This window comes from Lepidochelys olivacea, assembly GCF_965140295.1.
Source record: "Lepidochelys olivacea isolate rLepOli2 genome assembly, chromosome: 10".
Lineage (NCBI taxonomy): Eukaryota > Metazoa > Chordata > Testudines > Cheloniidae > Lepidochelys > Lepidochelys olivacea.
Window position 1 is genome coordinate 81,018,535 of NC_140420.1, and position 15,585 is coordinate 81,034,119.

At 39.2% G+C, this 15,585-nt stretch overlaps 1 protein-coding gene across 2 annotated transcripts in view; it reads left to right on the top strand.

The window, feature by feature from the left end:
• The window catches only part of MAP2K5 (mitogen-activated protein kinase kinase 5), a 212,626-nt gene that overhangs the window by 64,357 nt on the left and 132,684 nt on the right, over window positions 1–15,585 (top strand). For both annotated transcript variants that reach the window (XM_084641235.1, XM_084641236.1), the window contains exon 9: window positions 12,365–12,404. In XM_084641235.1, coding sequence (XP_084497361.1) covers window positions 12,365–12,404 — 40 coding nt within the window. The remainder of the gene's footprint in view (window positions 1–12,364; window positions 12,405–15,585) is intronic.

Consider the following 15,585-nt stretch of genomic DNA (forward strand, 5'->3'; position numbering starts at 1 on the left):
CTTTTTCCCTTAGAAAACTTATTTTTGGCATAGTCAGTGGAACCTATGAAACAAGAACACTGCAATGTTGGAGGACCCATTCCAGTTTTAAGGAGAAAATATAGTATCATTTAGTTAACCATTCTAATACTTGCCAATGAAAAAAATCACAATTTCCATCTGGGTTTTGTCACAGTAAATACTTTTTCAAGAAAAAGAATACTTACGTGGTTTTGGAATTGTTATAGCTATATTTGCTTTTATTAAGGAAGTAGATTTACTGTGTCCTAGCAGAAAGGATTTCCCATATGAAATTGGACGCTGTACTTTTGTTACTGGCTGCAGTACCAGTAGCATGCCTGAATTCAAGGTTAAAAAGACAGGAAACAAAGGGTAGGTATAAATGGTCAGTTTTCAGAATGGAGAGAGGTAAATAGTGGTGTCCCCCAGGGGTCTGTTCTGGGACAAGTCCTATTCAACATACTCATAAATGATGTGGAAAAAGAGGTAAACAGTGAGGTGGCAAAATTTGCAGATGATACAAAATGATTAAAGATAGTTAAGACCCGGGCAGACTGCAAAGAACCACAAAAGGATCTCTCAAAACTGGGAGACTGGGCAACAAAATGGCAGATGAACTTTAATGTTGGTAAATGCAAAGTAATGCACATTGGAAAGCATAATCCTAACTATACATATAAAATGACGGGGTCTAAATTATCTGTTACCACTCAAGAAAGATCTTGGAGTCATTGTGGATAGTTCTCTGAAAACATCCACTCAATATGCAGCGCTAGTCAAAAAAGCTAACAGAATACTGGGAATAATTAAGAAAGGGATAGAAAATAGGACAGAAAATATCATGTTGCCTCTATATAAATCCATGGTACACCCACATCTTGAATACTGTGTGCATATGTGGTTGCCCCATCTCGAAAAAGAAATATTGGAATTGGAAAAGGTTCAGAAAAGGGCAACAAAAATTATTAGGGGTTTGGAACGGCTTCCGTATGAGGAGAGATTAATAAGACTGGGCCTTTTCAGCTTGGAAAAGAGATGGCTAAGGGGAGATGTGATTGAGGACTATAAAATCATGACTGGTGTAGAGAAAGTAGATAAGGAAGTGTTGTTATGAGAAGGAGTAAACGCAAGAACTGGGGGTCACCAAATGAAATTAATAGGCATCAGGTTTAAAACAAACAAAAGGAAGTATTTCTTCACACAACGCACAGTCAACCTGTGGAACTCCTTGCCAGAGGATGTTGTGAAGGCCAAGACCATAACAGGGTTCAAAAAAGAACTAGATAAATTCATGGAGGATCGGTCCATCAATGGCTATTAGCCAGGATGGGCAGGAATGGTGTCCCTAGCCTCTGTTTGCCAGAAGCTGGGAATGGGCGACAGGGGTTGGATCACTTGATGATTACCTATTCTGTTCATTCCACTGGCCACTGTCAAAAGCCAGGATCCTGGGCTAGATGGACCTTTGGTCTTACCCAGTAAGGCCATTCTTATGTTCTTATAAAGTCTATTCATTTGGGGAAAAAACTAGGAACTGGTAGGATTCTACAAGTAATTTAAAAGAATAATTGCGTCTACTGTTTTCGTAGGCATCCCTGACATATATTATGTGGCAAGAAATACTTAAACCAACAGTCCTCACTTGCCAGGGTTCCTAAAGGAAGTACCATGTTTTGTTCACAGGAACTGTGTTGTCTTGTCAGCTATTAGAAGGATCATCGTTCATGTCGCACCCCTTGTCAGTACCCGGCCCGGGTCAGGGAAGCTAATGATCCAACCAGCAGACCAAATTTGGTGGTGAATCCGGGTCATGAGCCACCTGAGGCACACTGCACATACGCTAAGACGACTGATTGTATACATGTGATTACCCAGGAGATTCTTTCAGGAGCCTGTGCAAGCGGAGAGCACCATTTACCTAGTGCTTAGTGGCCACGTCATTAATGAATTTACACTGTAGCATTACATCATTCTGTCAGTTTTGCAGACGTCAGTTATGTGTATAGCAAGGTGTAGGGAATGACTCATTAGTATAATAGGCAGGCCATGGCTTGTCCTTGAATTGGTTCAGTCTTATACAGTGAATACCTTATTGCTTAGTTTGCATTATTGATGGGGAAAAATAGAAAAGTAGTTTGCTGGACAGAATTCAGGAATGGGAAGCAGGAATTCCTGAATTCGAATCCTGGCTCAGATACTGAGTCCTTCTGTGATACTGCGCAAGTCATTTAACCTTGTGTGCATTAGTTGCCCCATCCCTAACACTGTGGATATAACAGTAATAAATCTTCAGTTCTGTGAGTGAGGTAATATTTAAGTTGCAGATAAGTGTTAAGTTTTTTAAATAATTTGATTATACTAGATTAAAGGTGAACAATTATGGTTTTTAGTTACATATATGCTAAAAGTTTTAAGAAACTTAATATATCTAATCTATGTGCTTCTAATGTGCACATCCCTAAATCATAAACAAACTGAAAATTGTTTCCTCTCTTTCTCATGTGCCAGGAACCAAGTTCAGAGTTCTTTGCTTTTCCTAAAATAAATGATATCACAAACCCTTAAAACACTGTAAGAAAAACATTGCTTAGCTCTACTTTTAGGTATTAACAAACCCCTAACTTTTGCAAGAGGAACAAAGAACTATTATCTTAGGGCATGGCAAGCTTAAAAACACCCAAGACAACCAAACAAAAAAACATTTCATTTCACTTTTGAGACATATTTATTTTTAAGTTTGTGTCTTGTTCTTTTTGGTCTGTTAAATAGCTTTTTAAACTTTTGAGGTGTGAAGTGCTGCAGAAATTTGATGTCTCCATTAAATGTATGGAATTTTTGTATCTTTATCAGAAAAGATCTGATAAACTCTAGATTATTTTATGAATAAGAGTCAGCCTAAACCATCATTAGTTTCTCCCTTTATTTTTCTGTGGTTTAGAGTCCTTCAGGCATAACTAAGCAGGCAGCAGAAGACAGAGACGGGGAAAAAAAAGAGTTTTTCATATGTAATATAAATTCATATGTTACTGTTGAATCTCAGCTCTTTATTTCCTTGTATTCTTTCCTGTACAAAATTGCTCTTTAGTTTTATTTTGATTTTGTGAGGCGTCATCTGGAATTCTTCCCCCAAAATCCCCTCAATGTCCACATTATATTTTTGCTTCTGGGGGAGAAAGGATACACACACCACCCTCCAAAGTTGATCAGAATGTCTCTGATGTTAGCTGGAGGACATTGTTTGACCATCTTTCCTTCTTTACCCAGAATAACTAGCCTCTCCCCACAGACTTGGGCATACTGCCTTAGTAAGGCTCCCTGGGTGAGCTTTTGATTTTTGAAGTAGAGGAGACAAAGTTATGCTGAAGGACTTGGCTTGCATTGGGCCCTTCAGGGCTTTCAGTGTCTAGGGACATGGTTAAGAGCCAAGGTTAATAAAATATTTGACACAACTGTTCCAATCTTGCTTAGAAGCTGTTCACTGTAATAGAAGTAGAGGGCTTAAAATAATGAATGCTGATGGAAATGTGAACCAAGATTTAAATTTCCTTTCTGCAGTGGATATGTTCCAAAATCTGCAGGAGTTGGTCTTTCCTGTGCTTACATAGTGTATTGTTGCTTTCAGCGATCCTCTCTGAATCGCACACTTTTTCACCAATAGAGTGTCCCAAAACGGAAATGTCAGCCATTTCTTTCATCTAGATTTTCAGTTGCTAGGCAATCCCACACGTCACTTTGTTTTGAATTCTCCCATGGTTTCTAGTACAGTACACCAGGGCAGGGGTGAAGGTCCTGCATAACTCTTCTTCATCATATGTTTGTGCCAGCTTCGTTGATCTATTTGTCCGCTTCTCCCACTAACATTGCTATCCTATCATGCCACCTCTTATTCATAAAATGTCCTTTCTGAGCTGGGCTGCAAAGCTACTACTGTCTCTTCTGCATCCCTCCTGAAGACTCATTTCTTCTGTGAGGCTTATAAGAACCCTACTGATAAGTCGTCTACTTATTTATTCCAGCCATTTGATTTAATCAAATAAAAGTTTTGGGTTATTTTTAAACTCGACATTTAGTTGAGTAATGGATTAATCTCATCGATGATGCTGCTTCTCCTGCCCTTCCCTATTGTGGCATTATCCCCTTCACCTAGTTGCGTCATATCAAATATTAGTTTGTAGTAAGCTCCTGGGAGCATGGATCGTGTCCTCTGTCTGCATTAGAAATGCACTCTTAGATGCCATTAAAATAATCGTGTTCTTTACGTAGTGTTTTCAACTTCTAAGCAGTATCAGTCATTGCTTTAGTGTGAATTCTTCTGTGGTCTTTTATATGGTATTCTGTGGCTTGGGCATACTTTTCAAACCCATTACCTTTCAGCTCACCCTCTGAAGACATTAGTGCCATATGTTAACTGCAAGAGTCCACTTCAGTTAATGAAAATCTAGAGCATTGACTTCAATGAATTTGAAAGGACTGCAGCATCTTACAGGGTTGGTCCCCAAATGTGAATATCTGAACTGTGTATTTATCTCATTAACATGTTTCACCTAAAATATTCCTCAGCTAGAACAAAAATTGACCAGTTGTACTACTTTAACAAAACTGTCTCTGAAATACCTCCTTAGCTAAAAGAAAAGGAGTACTTGTAGCACCTTGGAGACTAACCAATTTATTTGAGCATGAGCTTTCGTGAGCTACAGCTCACTTCATCGGATGCATACTGTGGAAAGTGTAGAAGATCTTTTTATACACACAAAGCATGAAAAAATACCTCCCCCCACCCCACTCTCCTGCTGGTAATAGCTTATCTAAAGTGATCACTCTCCTTACAATGTGTATGATAATCAAGTTGGGCCATTTCCAGCACAAATCCAGGTTTTCTCACCCCCCCCCCCCACCACACACACAAACCCACTCTCCTGCTGGTAATAGCTTATCTAAAGTGACCACTCTCCTTACAATGTGTATGATACTCAAGGTGGGCCATTTCCAGCACAAATCCAAGTTTAACAAGAAAGTCTGGGGGGGGGGGGTAGGAAAAAACAAGGGGAAATAGGCTACCTTGCATAATGACTTAGCCACTCCCAGTCTCTATTCAAGCCTAAGTTAATTGTATCCAATTTGCAAATTAATTCCAATTCAACAGTTTCTCGATTTGAAGTTTTTTTTGTTGTAATATAGCAACTTTCATGTCTGTAATCGCTTGACGAGAGAGATTGAAGAGTTCTCCAACTGGTTTATGAATGTTATAATTCTTGACATCTGATTTGTGTCCATTTATTCTTTTACCTAGAGACTGTCCAGTTTGACCAATGTACATGGCAGAGGGGCATTGCTGGCACATGATGGCATATATCACATTGGTGGATGTGCAGGTGAATGAGCCTCTGATAGTGTGGCTGATGTGATTAGGCCCTATGATGGTGTCCCCTGAATAGATATGTGGGCACAGTTGGTAACGGGCTTTGTTGCGAGGATAGGTTCCTGGGTTAGTGGTTCTGTTGTGTGGTATGTGGTTGCTGGTGAGTATTTGCTTCAGGTTGGGGGGGTCTGAAGGCATGGACTGACCTGTCTCCCAAGATTTGTGAGAGTGTTGGGTCATCCTTCAGGATAGGTTGTAGATCCTTAATAATGCGTTGGAGGGTTTTAGTTGGGGGCTGAAGGTGACAGCTAGTGGCGTTCTGTTATTTTCTTTGTTAGGCCTGTCCTGTAGTAGGTGATTTCTGGGAACTCTTCTGGCTCTATCAATCTGTTTCTTCACTTCCGCAGGTGGGTATTGTAGTTGTAAGAATGCTTGATAGAGATCTTGTAGGTGTTTGTCTCTGTCTGAGGGGTTGGAGCAAATGCGGTTGTATCGCAGAGCTTGGCTGTAGACAATGGATCGTGTGGTGTGGTCAGGGAGAAAGCTGGAGGCATGTAGGTAGGAATAGCGGTCAGTAGGTTTCCGGTATAGGGTGGTGTTTATGTGACCATCGTTTATTAGCACTATAGTGTCCAGGAAGTGGATCTCTTGTGTGGACTGGACCAGGCTGAGGTTGATGGTGGGATGGAAATTGTTGAAATCATGGTGGAATTCCTCAAGGGCTTCTTTTCCGTGGGTCTAGAAGATGAAGATGTCATCAATATAGCGCAAGTAGAGTAGGGGCGTTAGGGAGCGAGAGCTGAGGAAGCGTTGTTCTAAATCAGCCATAAAAATGTTGGCATACTGTGGGGCCATGTGGGTACCCATAGCAGTGCCGCTGATCTGAAGGTATACATTGTCCCCAAATGTAACATAGTTATGGGTAAGGACAAAGTCACAAAGTTCAGCCACCAGGTTAGCCGTGACATTATCGGGGATAGTGTTCTTGACGGCTTGTAGTCCATTTTGTGTGAAATGTTGGTGTAGAGGGCTTCTACATCCATAGTGGCCAGGATGGTGTTATCAGGAAGATCACCGATGGACTGTAGTTTCCTCAGGAAGTCAGTGATGTCTCGAAGGTAGCTGGGAGTGCTGATAGTGTAGGGCCTGAGGAGGGAGTCTACATAGCCAGACAATCCTGCTGTCAGGGTGCCAATGCCTGAGATGATGGGGCGCCCAGGATTTCCAGGTTTATGGATCTTGGGTAGTAGATAGAATATCCCAGGTCTGGGTTCCAGGGGTGTGTCTGTGCAGATTTGATCTTGTGCTTTTTCAGGGAGTTTCTTGAGCAAATGCTGTAGTTTCTTTTGGTAACTCTCAGTGGGATCAGAGGGTAATGGCTTGTAGAAAGTGGTGTTGGAGAGCTGCCGAGCAGCCTCTTGTTCATATTCCGATCTATTCATGATGACAACAGCACCTCCTTTGTCAGCCTTTTTGATTATGATGTCAGAGTTGTTTCTGAGGCTGTGGATGGCATTGTGTTCTGCACGGCTGAGGTTATGGGGCAAGTGATGCTGCTTTTCCACAATTTCAGCCCGTGCACGTCGGCGGAAGCACTCTATGTAGAAGTCCAGTCTGTTGTTTCGACCTTCAGGAGGAGTCCACCTAGAATCCTTCTTTTTGTAGTGTTGGTAGGGAGGTCTCTGTGGATTAGTATGTTGTTCAGAGGTATGTTGGAAATATTCCTTGAGTCGGAGACGTCGAAAATAGGATTCTAGGTCACCACAGAACTGTATCATGTTCGTGGGGGTGGAGGGGCAGAAGGAGAGGCCCCGAGATAGGACAGCTGCTTCTGCTGAGCTGAGAGTATAGTTGGATAGGTTAACAATATTGCTGGGTGGGTTGAGGGAACCATTGCTGTGGCCCCTTGTGGCATGTAGTAGTTTAGAAAGTTTAGTGTCCTTTTTCTTTTGTAGAGAAGCAAGCTGCATTGTTTTATGCCTGCTTCAGGATTTTGGAATTGCAGTTTATGAAAGAGCTGAAATCTTGGTCAAGAAAACTGGGATTTGATGGTGTTAGAATATTCTAAAAATTGTTTGATTTCTGTAGAATTTTCTAACTAAAATCCTAGCAGATATTATAGGTGGGTTTTTTTGTGTTTTGTTTTTGCTGTTGGAAAAATTTAGTCAGTGCAGCATAATGTTCTCTGTAAATGTGTTGTCAGGTTGATAGAATAAAATGAGTGTTTTATTTTTTTAAGCATGTAGGATCTTACCTGTAATACTTCTAAAGCAATGGAAAGACTCTCACTAACTTCAGTGGGAGCTGGATCAGGCTTCTAATAATATAACTGAAAGAGGGAAACACAAAATTTTTTCAGTTTGCCACTGTGATTGTTAGGTAATGCCTCTGATGAGAGGAAAATATGAACAGTGCATTACATGGTATTAATTACACATGCACAGTGTAAATAACGTACAGAAATGGGGAGAAATTAAAAGGATCTGTGCAGTTGTAAATTGAAACGACTTTGATAACTTTCAGATTTGTGAGTAGTTTACATTTGCATCGTTTGAAATTGCCTTTTAAACTTCTTGTTGCAGAACTTGGCTAACTTGATGTAATGCTGCCTGTTCAATTTTTCCTTAACAATAAATGATTTATAGCTGTCTTTTCCCAATCATCTGGGTTATAGCTTTTGCAGCGGTTCATTTGCAGAGCAAAAATAAAGCCTGAACACACAAAATAGAGAAATGGACTTGCTCTTCCATGGCTGGTTTCTGTAAGGTGTGAACTCTTATAAATTCAAAATGTAGTTTCCCTGGGTTATTCTGCGTGGTGCAGTGTTTTGGATTTATTTCCTTTGGTTGGTAAGGACTGATTTACCACAGTCTTAGAGGAGATGAGCATATAGAAGTTCTTTGGTCATTAAGTTAGTGCCAGTGTATTGAGCTGTGCAAACAAAATGCAGTTAGAAAAATATGAGGAACACAAGTCAAAAGTGAAGGTAAACAAACTAATATCCGGCCTCAGTTACACTGAGAGATAACAAGTAGAGCTGAGTGAATAATTTCATTTTGAATCAACCAAAACATTTTAGGTCAACTCAAAACATTTTTTGGTGTTTTGTTTTGATTTGCCCTTTTCTGTGTTTTGTTTTTTAAATTGGCCAAAGTTGAAAATGAAATGCCATTTTGTAATGGAAACCCAAAACAAAATTTTTGAATTGGTTGAAATGAAACATTTCAGCATAAAACAAAAATTTTAAAAAATAAGGGGTTTTTTGTTGTATCGCTTTTTTTTTCTTTTTTTGCCAAAACTACAGTATTTGTCAAATTCCACACAAATTTGCTAATAGTTTCAGAGCCCCCCAAATGCATCTTTTGGCAAAAATCTCTATTCACTGAAATTTTTTTGACCTGCTGTAGTTTAGAGGAAGCCTGTGATTCATTATATGAGGCTTCCTGATGCATAATATATTAAAAAGTGAGACAGCCTTTAGTAATACACTGCTCTGCAGTTCCACTTAGCGTAGAATCCTCTTGACACTGGTGGACAGCCTTCTGTATTGCTTAAGCAGCTGTCCTCATTGTGAGCCACATTCTGCCATAGATTCTGCATAAGCTATTCTTACTGAAGTCAATGGGAGCTGCACGGATATTTTACTATAGCAAAAATTTGCCCTAAGAGCAAAAGCCAACTAAAAAGTGTCTGTCTGCGCTACATAAAATCTGATATGGAATAAAATCTATTATTCACTGCATATTATTTTTTTCCTGCTCTTCTATATATTTATTTTTATTTAGCAAATTATTACAGATCTTAGAATTTCACACTTTCACATAACATCTAGTTAAATTAGCTCTTTCACATTGTTCAGATGCATCCTCAACCATCAGAATTTGTATCAGAACTGTCCCTATTAAACAACAGCCGTTGCCTTTGTTTTACTTAATTTAAATCTCTTCCATGGAAGATATTCCATTGAAGTATCTCTGCTGACCCGAGACCAGGTCCTGCCAAGTGCGGAACACCATCAACTCTTAGCACCTTGCAGGATTGGGCCATTAGTGTGTCTTTATGAGAGTGTACTACATTGAACTTGCTACCTTACTTAGTCCCACATGTCACATTCTAGCACAGTGGGATCTTTTACTCAAGCCTTTATCTTTTGGGTGACAGTAAGATGTGTAAAGAGCTGTCTCCTGGAATGGTGCTGTATATTATTTATAAACAACAATACTTTAATCTCTGCATATTTACCCATAGATTGGGTGGTGGGTACATTTAACAAGTGTAAAGAAAAAACAAACTTTCAGGGTCAGCACATTATTCTATGGGCTTTTTAGGATATGATTCTGCAGCTTCCTAAGGGTATTAAATCTTCATATGTTATCTATGCTGACACTAGCCAGATTGGTTAATTCCTGGTTGCTGTTCTATCTAATATCTAACAAAAATATTTCCTCCACACACTCACTGGAACAGGTAATTACTGTAGCAAATGCAGACTAATTTGAAGTCTTAGCTGTTAATTAAAACACTGTCAAGGTGTACCATTGTCTTTTGGTGTAACCAAAGCTCCTATTCAGACTTCATTAATCACTTTACAGTTATTGTGTTGAGGAAGGTCAAGACAATTGAGATGGCATATCAGTCTGAAGTAAACAAATTCCCTTTCACCCAGGTAGCATGCCATTTGCAAAGTCAAGGGACACACTGTACCCCTGGGCATGGTGTCTCCTTTGTGGTCCAGTTCTCAATGATAATTAAATGTTAAATTGGTACTGTCAATGCTCTGTAAACCAAACCAGGTATCTGTCCTTTGCTGGAAATTTAACCCAAACTTCCACGGATGAATTAGTGCGCATCATAATTAAATAATCAAGTCTTCCCTTTTAATTCACTTGGAAACAGGAGACCTCTCTTATGGAAAAAAGATCAGCTTTCTTGACAAGCTAATTAAGTTGCCAAACTGTCCAGCACGGTACATATTAAACTAACAGACGTTAAGCATGCTATCTCAGCCTGTTCATTTTCTTATCATTTCTGCTGATCTTAAAGTCAAAATGTTTTGCCACTGTTGGTTCATTCATAGTTACAGAATAGTTTTTACTCCACCTGACTCATTTATTATGCATTCAACTGTCAGTCTCTCTATTATAGCTTCACCTGCCAGTCCTGTGTTCTGCACCTTAAACTGACATTAAAATAATACTGATTTCGATGCATACTATGTAAAATATTGTCAGTCCTTATAAGTTTATGCCATTCACATATTTATCAATATTATCCCATAAATTGTTGATTTAAGATATTTTAAAATGAGCTTTTTAAGCTCCCAAGCCATTAACAGAAATTATACAATTAAAAATATAAGAGTAAATTATATTCTTGTCCTGTACTATGAATAATTTTGCATGGGAACAAAACTATTGAAGTTTCTTCAGTGATAATTACTAGTGGTATATAGTGCTAAGATATTGTAATTCATTAAAGTTAATGCCACATATATGACAATATTGTACATAGTACAATAAACCAGTACTAGACAGTAAAATTACTGAAGAAAAAAAAACTTTAATGGTTGTGTTTATATTCAAAATTTATATGTAGAATTTTTTGCTCATACTTCTTTAGTTTCTTAGAACAATAAAGTTAGGATTATATTCATTTTACAACAGCCAATTATAAATATTCTGTGAGACAAATTGACACAAACTGCTCTTGGATTACTGTGCAAAATCATTTCAAGTACACGTAGACATTAAGGTGTAGATGCATTGTTATAATACAGATATTAATCATACTATAGACTATAGAACGTGTATTTCTATACTATAGAATGTTGATTTCACTAACTAGTATTCTGGTTAGTCTTTTGATTTCTAAGAACAATCAATCACCACTGGGTTTTTCATTTTAATTGATATAGTTGGGTGCCCCTTTGTCTTAACTCTCAAAATATCTGCAAGATTAGAGAGGATTAGTTTGTGCTACAATGCTCATTTTATATGAAGAATATGCATAGGGTTGTGATGGGGTGCAACTCACAACTGCGGCACCCCCTGCTGAATGTCCCTTGAATCAGCTTTGCTAGCCAGTGCGCCCTCTTCTGGTGACGACTTGCCACCGTCACTTCTGCTGCAGGGACCCACATCACTCCCAGGATCGCGATGTCATCTTTGTGACACAGCCCTCTGGCTATGCCACACTCTGTGCTCCCCCCTTTTGGGGGACAGTATCACAGTCCACTGTCCAGCCACTTTTCTCAGTGGCTTCTGCAGCCAATTGTCTGGCCACTTTCTCAGTAGAGGAGGGGCGGAACCCGGGTCTGCCCACTACTCTGGGTACTGACCCAGGGACCCTATAGATGGCAGCCACGTGCTGCATCCCCTCCAACCTCTCAGTACCTTTTCCTGGGGGGGTCTTTGTCTGCAGCACTGCTCTGTCTGGAGTGCTTGCTGCCCTCCTCAGGCTCCAGGGCATGACTGAAGCAGCTCTGCTCTGCAGGCCTTCTTATATGGGCCAGCCTGGCCCTGATTGACTGCTTCTCTCAGCCTCTCTCTGATTGACTGCCTCCTGCACAGCCCCTCAAGGCTCTATTAACCCTTAGAGCCTAGTGTGGGGCAGGCGCCCCATCACAAGGGTTTACAGCATATTTGCATTACTTTGTAAGAAACTATGAAGGTAAGTCAGTTCATATCCATATCCACATTACTATGCAGTATAAAATTCCCTTATATATGTGCCTGTCTACAAAACATGCAGAAACATAATGTGGAAACTGCTGGATCATCAAAAAAGTTTTATTGTGCATACATTCATTTTTCTGATCAGTTGTTTTTAGACATAAATGCCTTGAAATACGTTTGCTGTTTGGAAATAGTATATGGAAACTGTTTTCCAGTAAAAGTGTGTTTTCACTAATTCATTTTTATGTGAAATTAATTATATACAGGTTGCATATATGTATAAAGGTTATCTTGCGGGATCTCAAGTTGTTTAATTTTTTCCCTCATGCAGAGCATATCATGTCCCTAGTGGCAAAATACTGGCAGTAAAGGTAAGATATTGTAGTAATTTTCTGTTTTTTGTTTTGTTTTTAATCTTGACTTTGGTTTCTTTCCTCTCCCTTTTATAATTATCAGACCTTAATTTGCTTCACTGCATTAAAAAGCCACAGTACTTACGTAGGGAAATCGCCTTGCATAATCTAACAAATCAGAATGACCACAGAGCTCCCAGATGACCTGGTTTCACAGAGTGGTAGCAGGGGGATTATTCTGCATTGTGCTTCAGGCTCGCTACATTTGCCCCCCCACCCCCATTTAGGTTAAGTGGGTAATCCTGAGAATAGCTGTGGTGTGTACCATGGGGATAAAAACCAGTTGGCTGTGATTCTGCTTTACCACCTGAATCCTAGAATTACAGAAATAAGTGGTAGAAAGGTCATCTAGGTCATCCTATCTGTTCCTCTGCTGATGCAGAAGCACTCCATAGAGTATATTCTCATGTGCTTTGTGAGATGATTATTTCCCTTGGGAGATTATTCTGCTTTCTAAGAGATCTTGCTGTTCTGAAAATTTTCTTCATAGTCTTCCCTAAATTTTCCTTTTATTGTTTGTATCCAACTGTGTGGATTTTTCTATGTCAATATTTTTAGAACCTCCACTGAAAGTTACTATTGAATTATTATTATTTATTAAGATAAGTGACAATCCATACTGAAGTTTGACTGAAAGGTGTGTTGGCAAATAATGAAAACTATTTCTGATTCCACTGCACCAAGTCAGCATATGTAGAGTTGAATAACAAATACAATTTAATATTTTAAAACAAAATATTTGAAAATAAGTTCCTCCTTTACTTATCAACCAAGGTCTAAACATAGTTTTTTTGTGATACCACTGAAACTTAAAACAGTCCACAGAGTTCAGGAAAACATTTTCCTTTTAGTGTTTGTTATGGTTTGGTAACTTAAATAGGTAACTAAAAAAAGAAAAAGTTTACTTTAATTAATTTATGAGATAATTTTTAAGGTTTTCATTAGAACTCTCTTTTCTCCCATCCTATATCTAACCAATGTTTTTTCTGTCACTGAGTTGTGTTGAATTTTATTTTGCTGGGTGGAGGGTGTACTTGCAGCCTAGCTTCTGAAAGCAACATTGCCACAGTTTGTTTGTGTGAATTGAAGTAAAAGGAGCTTCTGGTTACTGGCCTGTGCCATGAGACCTCTATATCCGGAATGCTCGCTGACTTCAGTGTGTGTTCCATGCATTGGGGGCTTCAAGGATTGGGCCCTGTTTTTCTGTGCTTTCAATCATGTATATTTTAATAAAATTTTCCAGCTGTGCCTCTGACTTTTTCTTTGGGGCAGATAAAATCCTTTTGTATTTCACATAAAATAGATGAAATTCATAATTATGTATTTTGATTTGACTCATTGGAAATTCCTGTGCATTTGAGAGAAGCAAATGTTTGCTGCTGATTCCCTTTCTCAACTGGCTCTCTGAATACAGGAAACGTTTGAAGTCTAATGACTCTCTGAAAGAGAGCCCAGGACGTGGAACTCAGAGAGGAGATGAACTCAACAAATTTTGCACATGCACACTGAAGAAGCCTTTTTTTTTTTTTTTTTTAACATTTTCATGTATTGTGTTTGTCGTTGACAAAACCCATGACAATCAAACGGAGAAGACAAGAACCCACCATAGTCCTACAAAATGATCCCTTGTTTGTTTATTGTAAGTAATTCTGAATAATAATTTTAACAGGAAAAGACTTTTTTTTTTTTTAAATGTGGGGCCGAAAATGTTCTTCCCCAAGACGATTTCTCTTTTGAAGGCTAAAATCTTTGCCTGTTGAACACTGCCCCCATCTCTCACTGGATGGGAGCCCTGTCTCTTTCCATGCTCCTGCTCCCTCTGCTCCCTTGAGAGAGAGCTCTTCCAAGCCATATACAGAGGAGCCTCCCTCCATGCCAGCCCTGGCACGAAGTTACTCCGGCTTCTTTCACCACAGCCTCATCTCCTGAAGTATGTTGCCACCATCCCACTGTGGGAACAGTTGGAAATAATCTGCAGGAGGTGGTGGAGCAAGTGAGGGCACAGGTCTTGGAGGAAGGAAGGGCTTGTCAAGATTAACTACATGCAAGAGAGACTGATCCCCCGCCTTTCATTTGCAAGAAAACCTTTCCCTCCAAAAAAACCTCACCTTGTTGTTTCCCTCTAAGGAGGCCCTAAGGAGTCGACCAGTCCCCAAGGGTTAGTTAGTATCTTGTGGGTTTGTTAGCCTGGATTTTGATTGCTAAATGTCACTGCTTTGATTGTCCATATCAGTATTAATTAAAATGTACTTATTCTGTGCCCTTTCAAAAATTGCATTGCGGGACATGCGTATTGTCATGTGTTTATAACATAATGGTCGCAAAAGTAGGAATCAGGAAACTGCATCTCTGTCCCCGTTTTGTCACTAATTTGCTCTGTCACCTTAAGCAAGTCACTTACCTCTGACTCAGTTTCCCCATCTAAAAAATGAGGGTATTAAGACCTTTGTCCTGATAAGAATGTTAAGGATTGATCAGTGTAAAGCAGACGAATATTAGAGGACACTGTGATCTCTGTGAATTGAAAGGGCTACAAATGTGTAAAGTTATTCTTACATGAGTATATTTCTATTAAATGTAAATATTACATAATGATTTGGCAACCCAGGTTAACACTTGTAAGTCATGTTGATTAGGTGCTTTGTACTGGTATTTAGTCTTGAAAATTGCAAGTAGACTGAGCAGAAACAAAATACATGTTGCAGACTGAAGCTCTCTACACTGAGTCTGCCATAAAAACTTTTCAGCTAGATAATGCATGGAGGATTTAATAGATTTCCTAATATTACTTATTTTCTAATTGGGGGAAAAATCCATCTAAGAGCGGATGAAAAATCCTAGCATTGTGTGTATTGTGGCTGATTGCCATTCTTCAGCTGTTTTAGTTTTTGCTGCTCTTAAACTAGCATTTAAATGGACCATTTGATTAATCATTTGTATCCTGACTATAATACTCCCAAATTTCCTTTGAGTTGTACATACTGTAAAAGACAATTATGTCGCCACAGATTAAATAAGTGAATTAAAACAGAATAGCAGCTTAATTTGACCTGTGATTTTACTCTCGTTCCCTTTAGTGGAACGTATGCCACTCCAGCAAATAGATGAAGTCATCCATGACAGCTTGTGATGAATTGCC